The sequence below is a fragment of the Pteropus alecto genome, unplaced genomic scaffold (assembly GCF_000325575.1).
Source record: "Pteropus alecto unplaced genomic scaffold, ASM32557v1 scaffold288, whole genome shotgun sequence".
In the NCBI taxonomy this organism is placed as follows: domain Eukaryota; kingdom Metazoa; phylum Chordata; class Mammalia; order Chiroptera; family Pteropodidae; genus Pteropus; species Pteropus alecto.
The window spans coordinates 3893983-3905112 of NW_006442124.1; the positions used below are offsets into that span (position 1 = coordinate 3893983).

General features: G+C 45.3%; 1 protein-coding gene across 1 annotated transcript; it reads left to right on the top strand.

Annotated features, from left to right (window-relative positions):
• The first annotated feature begins 727 nt into the window (after positions 1–727).
• Positions 728–10808, top strand: CUNH2orf40 (chromosome unknown C2orf40 homolog). The gene is made up of 4 exons (XM_006920797.3): positions 728–955; positions 4971–5018; positions 6956–7113; positions 10445–10808. The coding sequence occupies exons 1-4, from the start codon at positions 877–879 to the stop codon at positions 10601–10603; spliced, it is 444 nt and encodes a 147-aa protein (XP_006920859.1). The 5' UTR covers positions 728–876; the 3' UTR covers positions 10604–10808.
• The last annotated feature ends 322 nt before the right edge of the window (positions 10809–11130 follow it).

Consider the following 11130-nt stretch of genomic DNA (forward strand, 5'->3'; position numbering starts at 1 on the left):
AGAGATAATTAGGTGACCCGCTCAAGGTTGATGGGGACTCATTTGTCTTGTGCTCCCTCACACAGCACCCTGCCTTCTTCCAGTCCTCTGTTTCTGAACACACCAGGTACTGGACCTCACTTTAGTGTCACTTATGTGCAAGGATCACAGAGTGCAGAGTGGGACGCTTTTGTTCTGCGAACACCTATGGAGCTCACCCAGTTCCTGGTTTTTGAAAGGCGTTTCTATTCCAGTAGTTTGGGGTGAGATGTTTTCCTGAGCTGCAGCTCTGAGCCCAGACTGTGGAGTCTTTCAGAAATCCCCAAACTCAGCACTGCCAAAGGCATCTTTAAGTGCTGAGAAGGGAATTAAGGAAATTCCAGAGGCCACTTTATAAGCCAAGGCGGGAGCCAGGCCCGGGCAGGAGCTGGCGCAATGCAAAGGCAGGGAAGTACTATCGGGGAGTGACAAGGACAACATGGGCGACCAGGGAGCCGGGCTGGTGCAAGAGGGGAAGGCAAAGAGAGGGAGACACCTGAACCGGGGTAGGGAGTCCGGCTTCCACTTTTCCCGTGGCCGTCAGCCTTTTCCCTCCTGGATGGCGTCAACCCCTCCCTGGCCAGCCGGAATCCTGCTGGTTCCCGCCCGCTACGCTGCGCCCAGCCCCCGGCAGTCCTCGGCGGTGCCAGCATCACGAGCATCCGTGGCCTTGGAGCCGCGGCCGGAGAGCAGGGCTCTTGGCTCACCGCCCGATGGCACCGCGCCCTCCCGGCGGGTCCCGCCCAGATAGGGACGCAGGCAGCGCATGCCCTCCTGCGCCCCTCTCTCCCGCGCGCCAGTCCTCCCGCACAGCGGCTAGCGGTGCACGCGTTTCCCTCCTGCCCGCCGAGTGCAGCCATGGCCGCCTCCTCCGCGCGGCCCGCTGTCCTGGCCATGACCTCGCTGGCATTGTTCCTGCTGCTGTGTCTGGGTCCAGGTAAGTGCGGCGATTCCAGGGAGCCAGAGGGAGATCAGTGATGGAGTTGGGGGCGTAGGGACCCACTCTGAGCCTTGGCAAAGTCCAAGGGGTGATAGGTCTCTTGGGTTTTGCACTTGCCGGAGTAGGAAGTGGTGTGCTTGGCCAGGAGAACAGAGTATCAACGTCAAGAGCAGGGTCTCAGATATGCGTGATAACCTTGGAGAAAAGTGAGGGGCTGAGGTCCGAAGGAGGGACAGAAATTGCAGGAAGGGGTACTGGGAGCTTAAATTGGGTGATGCTCCTCAATCCCCTTTTCATCCTTTCCCTGGACTAAGGGGTAGCCAAAAGGCATCATCACCGAGATATCCTTCCAGGCACTTCCCAGTCAGATCAAATACCAAGTATGCAAAGCAACAAGCAGGCCTTCTATCCCATATGGGGACCTGCACTTAAAAAAAAAAAAAAAAATGCTTCATGGAGCCCCTCAGCGAATCCATTGAAAATTCCAGTTTTGTTCCCTATACAATGTGCACATTCACACACTCCCAAAATGAAGCAATTTTGCTGGTGTGCAAACATCTGAACCTTGGGAGTCCACAGACCCCGTCTTAAGAAGAGCAATCTAAAATAATATGTTTTGTCTGGACAGTGCTACCTTCTGTGGCCTGATCTTTTGTGTTTCACTAGTGGCCTCATGCATGCGTGAGCGCCTTTGACGCTCACAACTCGGAGAGGCGGGTATTGTTACTCCAGATCTACTGCTAAGGGAACAGAGGCTGGAAGGCATGTAGTGACTTGACCAAAAACTGTGACTGGTGTTTTTCTCCTGAAAAATAGCTGGGCACTATTCTATGGAAATGGTAGACCCCTTGGGATACTTGGCTTCTATATTTTACTTATTCAAAGTGGGTATGGAAAACCAAGCTCCTGGCAGATGGGGGAAGGAGGCTTGCAGGAAGAACCTTGAGGTTGGAGCTTGAGGTCCTTAGGACTGTAGGGGACTTGTGTAAGCAAGGAGGATAACTTCTGATCCAAATTACAGCCACTGGGGAGGCTAATCCATAATTTCCCATTACATGTTTATCTACTTCTCACGCTTTGTGTCCTCTGATTTTAAGAAGCACATCCCAATAAAGCGAGTGGGCATTGGCTATAAGCCATTTCTTTTCAAGACATATTTTATTTCGTTCATACCAATAAGGTACTGAAAGGAGTCAGTTAAAATATCACAGTATCATCATTGAGCTGGAATGTGAAAGTTTTTATGACATAAAATGAAAATCTTTATGTAGAATTCCAAAGTGGCAATTTATGACACCCCAAAACATTTAATGGAAAAATTATCATTGCCATTCTTGACCAGTGATAAATTTATTAATAGTTAGCATCTCAAAGGGGCATATTGCAATTCTGAATCTGCTGGGAGATCTGTTCAAGATAACTAGATTTGAAAAATTCAGGAGTACCTGAATTATCGTAGCCCAGAAATAGGGACTGATGGTATTGGGATTAAAAAAATTCATACTACAGAAAAATAAAGTCACATTTATTCACTTGTTCTTTGTTTTTTTCTTCAAACAAATTTAGCGTCATGTCTAATCATATGTGTTTATATTTCAGTGTGCAGTAATCGGCACACTGGAAAATTAATAATTCATAAGTTAGGATTTATCCACGCTTTTCAGTTGTATTGCTGAGAGTTGGTGAAGCTTTCATTTCTGGAGCAGTAGTGACACATTTGCTGTGAGAAATTGCAGCCTCATCGCAAATGCCTAAACCCAAAAATCTATTTAAGCAGTAGACCACATTTCATTCAGTAATTGTTCATCACTTTTACAGAAGGCAAGCAGATGGAGGGACTTAATTCTGTATGGGAGATCAGCAAATATTAAGGTAGTAATGAATGCTAATGTCAGTTCCAAGGAACATAGCTGTCTGGGTTGGCAAATGTTCCCATCGATTTCTTCATCGACTCTTAAGGTTGGAAGGGAACTATAGCCTTTAAGAGTAGTCCCATCCTGTCTAAATAATCCCCGACTGCAGTGGCCTCGTCATGTTGTCACCTCTGCTTATATATACTCAGAAGCCTTGAGCAACTCATGTGAAACCTCTTGGCACAACTTATGCCAATTGTGTGGCTGCTCAAGTGTTGGAAACCTTGCTTCCTTCCCTAATTTATGGTACTGTGACCCTTAGGGCCATAGCTCCCCTGCTGCCCCAGAAGTTTCATTTCTCTAGGTTAAACATCTGAATTCCATTACTTTTTTCTCATATAACACATGTTAGGGCTCTTTCCTCCCTGGACTCTCTTCTCTGACCACAACTCCAGTTTTTCTGTGACCTTCTGAAAGTCAGATGTTGTGAACTGAACCAACTAGTAGAGGAGTGGTCTGATCAGAGTAGTGAGAGAACAGAGACATGACTACTTCCTTTCTGCAAGGTGCTAGCCTTTCATTAGTGCAGCCTAAAATTGCAATTGCTTTTTAGACAGCCACATCACCGTAGACTGATGCGAGCATGGGTGATGGAAGCCACTGAATCCTTCAGTAGGTGTTGCATGCTGTGCTAATATCTAGGCCCACTGTCCAGCAGGCACCCAGCCCTCCTGTGGGAGATGTGAGGGCAATACCACCTGCGCGCTGTCTACCCACAGTCCTTCAGTGTGGTCCCAGCTTCCTGGCTGGCGCACCTACTCTAGAGGAAGTTGGGAAGCACTCAAATTCGAATGCCTACCTGGAGCAAATAGGTGAAGTGGCTGTTTATGGACTATGGGGTATATTGAGTGTCTTGGGCCCAGAGCTGTTCAAATTCAAATTTTGTAAAAACATTGGGACCACCAATAAAACACATCCACAGGAAAAGTTCAGTTGTGGGCAGCCAACTGTGACCTTTGGCTACAAATGCATTTTTTCCCCCTAACTACCTAATATATTCTGAAAGCAGGGGTTCTTAATCTTATTTGGGTCCCAGACACTTTCGAGAGTCTGGCAAAAGCTGTAACTCCTTTTCTCAGAAAACCATACCTTTGCAGATGGAAACCCAGGCTTCGGGGCCTGTCCGTGGAGCGGAAAGTTAAGGACCTAGCCGAGAACGTGGGCACCGAGATCCAGTGTGCGTCTCCGTCTGGGGCCAGACTAGCTCCTTATACCTGAAGCTGCTCAGCTCACTACTTATAAGCTGGGCTTTTCCCCAGAGGCTTTGGTTGCCCCTCCAGGGGACAAGCTTTATACTTGTATGTAGCACTTAAGGATAAGAGGCATGGATGGGTTCTTAAACCAGCTCTCCAGGCAGAGCAGGGGATTCTATCAGGTCAGACGTGTTATTTTCCATTAAAATGATTGGGCTGATTAGAAACGCTTTTAGAACTGAATAAAAATAACACCCAATGCTATAAAGAATGCGTGATGATAAGATGCTCAGGGCAAGCTACACAACAGGGCTGAATTTTAGAGAGCTAAGGGATGTTTCTTGGCTTGTGGCAGCATAACTCCCATGTCTGCCTGCCTCGATCTTTACACAACTTCTTTCTCTGCATCCTCTCCGCTTCTTATAAGGACACCAGTCATAGGATTTAGAGCCCACCCTACATCCAGTGTGAAAGCACCTTGGGATCCTTAATTAATTATGTCTGCCAAAGCCCTATTTCCAAATAAGTTCACACTCAGAGGTTCCAGGTAGATATGAATTATGGGGGGACCATGGAAAGTGAAAGTTTGCAGGAAGGTACATATGACAGATGGCTGGCCCTCATAAGATGTAAGGGCTAAAAGAACAATGTCACTTTGCCCAGGACTAGCTCAAATCATAATGCTCTTGGTCAGCCATGCCATTGTCACCAGTCTGAGCCATGGGCAGCCTAACCTGTTCTTCCTGCACAACACTGAATACAACAAGCATTCAACACCATAATACTCTCAAGGTGCCAAATCAAGTGAGGGGCACCCAGTGAGTTTTTCCAACTCCGATTTTTGCATTTGAGAAATTAAAGGGTACAGTGCAACTCTAAATCTGACTTCTATTTTCATTCCTGCAGGTGGCGTAAGTGGAAATAAACTCAAGCTGATGCTTCAAAAACGGAAAGGTAAATATACCCCACTTGGATAAAGGTTGCATTCTTAATGGGATTGAAATGAAATGGCATTGTGGAATGTGCTCGCTGGAGCCTTGTGTTTAGGCAATCAGAAGTGTTTACGCCTTGAAAGGTTAGCAGATCTGAAGAGCTTATTCTGTGGGTGTGTGGTGTGGCATTTTATTAGATAAATATTGCCAGTAAATGATTAAAGGTTGTTTTTCTGAAAGCTGTCAGTGTGGATTCAGAAATAAAAGAAACGGTGCTACAGTGTTAATTGAATGCTGTTTATTTTAGAACCACAGTACCCTTTGGAACACATATCTAAATTTATAGCAACCTCAGTTGGTGGGTACCAGGGATTGTATTGTCCTGGTATTCTGTATCCAATTAGCTATTGGGGGAGGATGAAACAGAAAAACTGCTTTGTTACTTACACTTGTGGTGAAAAATACTCCTCAGGTAAATGTGGTAGACAGCAGCAAAATGTCAGAAATAGAACAGTCTGGGAGCCACACAATGTGAGTCTGTCATCGGTTCCATCCATCAGCCAAGTGTGTGGCTTCGTGAAGGCCATTTTTTCTCTTGGAAGTTTCATTTTCACCTGTAAAATTACAAAGTAGCTATCTCTTAGAAATTAAGAAGTGTGACCACATTTCTGATGTGAACATTTAATCACTTATCCTTGTCGTTCTGAGTTAGCTCAGGTCTGCTCCCAACGGGGCTTCTAGTACTTACCCTCTTCCCAGCTGGTGCCCCGGGCCCCCACAGGTGCTGAGCCCCTGAGATACCTCTCAGGTCAAGAGGCTCCTGGGGGAGCTTCCAGTGCCTTTCCCAGACTTCCAGCCACTCCTGAGGCCCTGGTCCATCGCAAGCTCTGAGGTACCTCTCTGTGCTGGACAGCCAGCCTTCTCCTCAAGGATACCCAGGTGACAGGAGGTCTCATAGGGCCAGCCTGACAAGGTGGGGCCGGAGAGCAAACCACTAGGATGATCACAACCTCTGGGTGTACATCCTCAGCTTTTATTCAATTCAAGCCAAGAAACATGTATGGAGCACCTACTGTGTACAAAACATTGTAACAAGCCCTGAGGGAAACACACAGATGAACAAGAGTGACAAAGCAAACCTGCTGATCTTTATCCATGTGACCAACGATCACATAGGGCACTTTACTTCGGTTATCCTGGACAGCCTTCATACTAGTGCAGAGACAGGGACAGTCAGTCCAGTTTTGTAGATGAGGGGACAGGGGCTCAAAACCAGGCCCAGGGGCAAACCCGGTGGCACAGCGGCTTCCCCGAGCACATCCTGCAGAGGTGGTGCCTTTTAAACAGCTGAGGTTGCACAGATGTTAGAGGAAGCTGTGTTAAAGCAGGTTTCAGTACCCTTCAAGGCTCAATCTACGCATCAATGATTTGTGAGGCCCAGAGATGGTGACCCAGCGTGGCATCCCTTATCTCAGCAGCTTGATGTGAGGGCTCGCTGCCCTTGAGGCTAGACCTGGCCCTAGCCCTCTCAGGGGCCATTCCAGTCCTTTGTTCTCTCTGGTGTCCTAAGTAAGCACAGCACTCTCTTCTTTTCGTTCCCGATAACATCCATCAGGGTGGCACTAGACATCCCATTGTTCCCCAAACGTAGAGCCCAGGGGAAGCCATCAGCATTCTGTGTGAGGCCTGGTGCATGACTGCAAAGTTGAGCAGAATTTCATTTCCACCGTGGGCCTTAGAAGTTGAAGGTTGGCCCGCATACCTTTACCTGGCTGTTCCCAAATAGGAGAGCTTAACAGACGAGCCGCATGGAGACTAGTGATCACACCCCTCCTAAGGATGGAGTTGAGTCCAAACCATCTTCCACATGTGGCACTGAGGGGATGGGGTGTATAATAGTGATTCACCCCAACAAGAAATAATTCTTTGTTTTTGGGGGGTGGGAATAAATCATTTCAGCACCTGCTCCAACTAAGACCGAAGTGGCTGTTGACGAGAACAAAGCCAAAGAATTCTTAGGCAGCCTGACGCGCCAAAAGCGGCAGCTCTGGGACCGGACCCGGCCAGAGGTCCAGCAGTGGTACCAGCAGTTCCTCTATATGGGCTTCGATGAAGCGGTGGGTATTCTCTCCTGCTGGGGGCCTGGCTTCCTGCAGGGCAGTGTGGCCGGGACAGGGGTATGGCTGGGGAAAATAGGGCACAAATATTAGGGTTCGTTATTGGCTCCAGAAGTACGAGCTCCCATTATATGTCACATGCTGTCCAGGCATTAGATTACATTACCATCCATATGAAGACATCAGCTAGAATTTTCCATCACACTACATGGAACCGGGAATCCCTCCCAACATGTTTCAGAAGCAGAATTCCAGAGAGGTAACTGCCCCAAATGGTCATGGAGAATCTGATTTCCTAGGAACACTTTTAACAGTTTTGCCTGGGTGTCTCTAAAATAATTCACAACCTCCCCAAAACATTTTCAGCTTTACCTTAATAAATGTCAGAAACAACAGATCAATGCGAAGACCTGTGAGGACAATGGAAAGAGATGAAAAGTGACTTTTAAAGAGAGATGGGTCTTTGTAGATGTTGTTGGGATAACCTGTCAGTACGTTTACAGGAAAAGATGGTTCAGTTCATGCATCCAGGTAGCATGAGAGGACATATTCACTGATTTAAGGAAAAAGAATGTTTATAATCTCAGACTCCCAACTGGGGAGCCGGGTACAGGTAAGATAGCGCAGGGCTAAGGTCAGGGATTCTGCTACACAGTGAGTGACAGGGCTGCCCAAGGCTTGGGAGGAGCCACGGTGTACAAGGCATGGCATGGAGAACACTCAGCCTGCCACCTCAGCCAGCGAGCAATGAAGGGCGGCATCAGTATTAGGGCAGATGGAAGTGTTTTTTGTAACGGGCCCATGACTCATATTGTGAATCAAGGGCGTATACAAAATATTGCAATAGGTGAAAAAATTAAACTTTTTATAGTTTTTAAAATTAAATTTATTGAGAAACAAAAACAAAAATAAATAAACGGGACTACATCAAACTAAAAAGCCTCTGCACAGCAAAATAAACCATCAACAAAACAAAAAGGCAACCAACCAAATGGAAGAAGATATTTGCAAATGATATTCCAATAAAGGGCTAATATCCGAAATACTTGAAGGACTCAAACAACTCAAGAACAATAAAACAATTTAATTTAAAAAATGGGCAGGGAACTTGAAGAGATATCATTTTCCATGACTGCATAAAAGGCAAGTCTGTAGACATATCATAATTTTCTTCCCATTCCCAACTATTGGATATATCAGTTGTTCTCCAATTACTTTTATTACTTCTCAAATATAATTTTTTTTTGTTGTGCAAATAGCTAAACTCTGTGCCAGGAATGATTCTAGTTCTTATATGAATTAATTTAACATTCACAACAACCCAAACGGCAGATACTATTATTTGCATCTTTGAGTGTAGTTTGTTTCTTAGTATTGCATTCTGCCCAATGAAGTTACTGGGGCAAATGTAGAATCACATTTAATGGTCATTAAGTATTGTCAAATTGCATATTCTTGCAAGTCAGGTATGAGGGCACCAATTTTCTCACATCTTCAGCAGCATCTGATATTGTCACTGGAAACTTAAAAGAATAAAATTACTTATTTGATAGATGAAAATGCTCTATCATCTTTTAGCATTTTGCATTTCTTTGATTACCAGTATTTGCAGTTCATGAAAATGGATAGTAAGGGTTCAACATGGGGAAATGGCTAAAATAACATCTGATGACAGGTGAGGATCAAATAAGATTTGGTGAGGATAAAGGTGAGGATCAAATAAGATTATAATAACTAAACGTGCATAGGCAGGACTAGATGGAAATTCATCAAAATGACAGTAGTGGCTGTCTTTGGCAATGGAATTATGATCTCCCCTTTTCTTTGTCTCCCTCCCACATACGGATTTTAACACACGAGGCTGCATTATTCTATAGTCATAATCATTTAAAAAATTTATTGAAAAATGTATTTTAAGTCAAAATCTAAAACAAGATTATAAATGAGAAGAATCAAGGAACAAGATTATTTCGACATGGGAAAAACCGCAGTATTGGGAGACAAGCCAGCGTTCTTTTCAAGTTGGAGCCTGGGGTGGGCTCTGACAAAGCCAAAGCCCCTGGGCTAAGGAAACGGAGACAGGCATGGAGTCCTGCTCTTCCGTTTGGCACCATTGGGTTACTGCTCACCCAGCGTGGATGGCCACAGAGAGCACTATTGGGCAAGGCCAGGGTTTCTAGCTTTGAGAAGTTCTCAAATATTAATGTTCACTGGCAGGTTTATTTAAAAAAAGAAAAATAGATTCCTGAGTCCCGGTCACCAGAAAGTTCGATCCAGCAGGCGCGCAGTGGTGCCTGGGAACCTGCATTTTACAGCACCCCTAGAAATTTGGTTGCAAGGGTACACTGGCTACACTTTGAGAACAGCTGGCCCCGAAGCCCAAACTTTTAAATGCACTCCAACTTCCCCAGGCCATCTTCATCTGTTCTGCATTTTTGCCCTCACACAAAACCTCTTACCAAGTCCTAAGCATCAATATGTGCAGGTTTAATCCAAATTTATCGTGCACCTTCACCACAGCCAACAAAAAAACTAGTCTTTCCTTTAAAAACAGGTTAATAGCAAAAGACTCATTGCCCAAGCTCTAAACTCAAGCATTATTGTAGGCTTCTTACTTATCTTCAGTCTTCCTTTTTCCGTTTTAATTAACTGCAAGTGTCTATTTTCATATGTATCGGTAATGTCTTACTTGTATTGGGTGACCCTCCAGTGCTGAGGGCAGGTGTTTGTGTTAATAAGTGTTTGTGGAACAAATAAAGGCACCAGGGCATGCCCTACCAACACCACTGTCAGGAGCACCCATAACACCCTGGCCTGTGGCTGTAATATGCCAGTGCCATGGCTGATTTAACTCAGCCAGCATTGTTTAAGCATCTGGTATGTGCGCTAGAGGGGGCCAGGCACAGGGATGGGACAGGAAGAAGAGATCTTGTCTGCCACAATGTAAGACTAGTAAGACTTACAGGTCTTGTATGGTGCCGGGGTAGGGGTGGGGGGATGTCAGATCAAGTTGTTATTGTATCTGGCAGATTTGTTTTATTTACCGAAAAAGAGAAAAGCAGGTTAAGTCTGGGATATATTTAGAACTCATGTGACAGAAGTTTTCACGGGTAAGAGTGTGTACTCCTTTGGAGAAAATAGGTTTTATCAGTCTTCCGTATCTGGCTGTAACAACCTCTGAGCACAGGAATATTATGTCAAGGAGTTATTCCCAGTGAGGGTTGTTAATCATAGAAGAAACACCACCACAGAGAAGCCCAGAGGTAAGATGTGGTCAGAGGTGTGTGTGTCCTTCAATCCCTTCTCTGTGGTTTTCTCTCTTCTCCTCCAGAAATTTGAAGATGATGTCACCTATTGGCTAAACAGAGATCGGAACGGACATGACTACTACGATTATCACCACCGTGACTACGATGAAGATGCTGCCATTGGTCCCCGGAGCCCCCACAGCTTTCGGCACGGAGCCAGCGTCAATTATGACGACTACTAACCATTTGTAACGCGGTGTGTGAGCAACCAGTAGCGATTCTTTTTCCTCTTCCCAGTGTCTGGCACTAGTTGGTTTCTGTTGTGCTTTATGTCAGCGGTTCTTTCTGTTCATTTTCTGTGACCAGAAAGGAAGAATTCAAACAAAGAATATAGATGGCTTTTGGTATTTCATGCAAGTTCCTAACAGTGCATTTTAGTTAAAAATAGCAATAAAAGCATTTTGTTAAAAAGAAAAGTCTCGGAATGGATTTGGATGAAAATTAAGCCAGTGACACTTTTATCTCCTGGATGTTTCCGAACCTTAAGTGTCATCTGAGGGGCTCCTCTCCACTGTCGTCCCATGCATAACCTTTCCAAGAATCCTTGCCACCACCCCAGGCAGACCCTGGGACTCAGTAAGCATCTTCCATTTGTTAAAATTTAGTCTACGTTAACTGCAAGATACAAAACCAGCAAGAAAGTGTAGTTGAAATTATTTAAGGTTACAGAACGAGGATTTCTGGGTTCCGGGCCAGAGCTAAGAGCTGC

Coding starts and splice junctions, on each gene's coding strand:
- CUNH2orf40 (XM_006920797.3), top strand. CDS start 877: ATGGCCGCCTCCTCCGCGCGGCCCGCTGTCCTGGCCATGACCTCGCTG. Junction 5,019..6,955: donor GATGCTTCAAAAACGGAAAG/GTAAATATACCC, acceptor AAATCATTTCAG/CACCTGCTCCAACTAAGACC. Junction 7,114..10,444: donor ATATGGGCTTCGATGAAGCG/GTGGGTATTCTC, acceptor CTTCTCCTCCAG/AAATTTGAAGATGATGTCAC.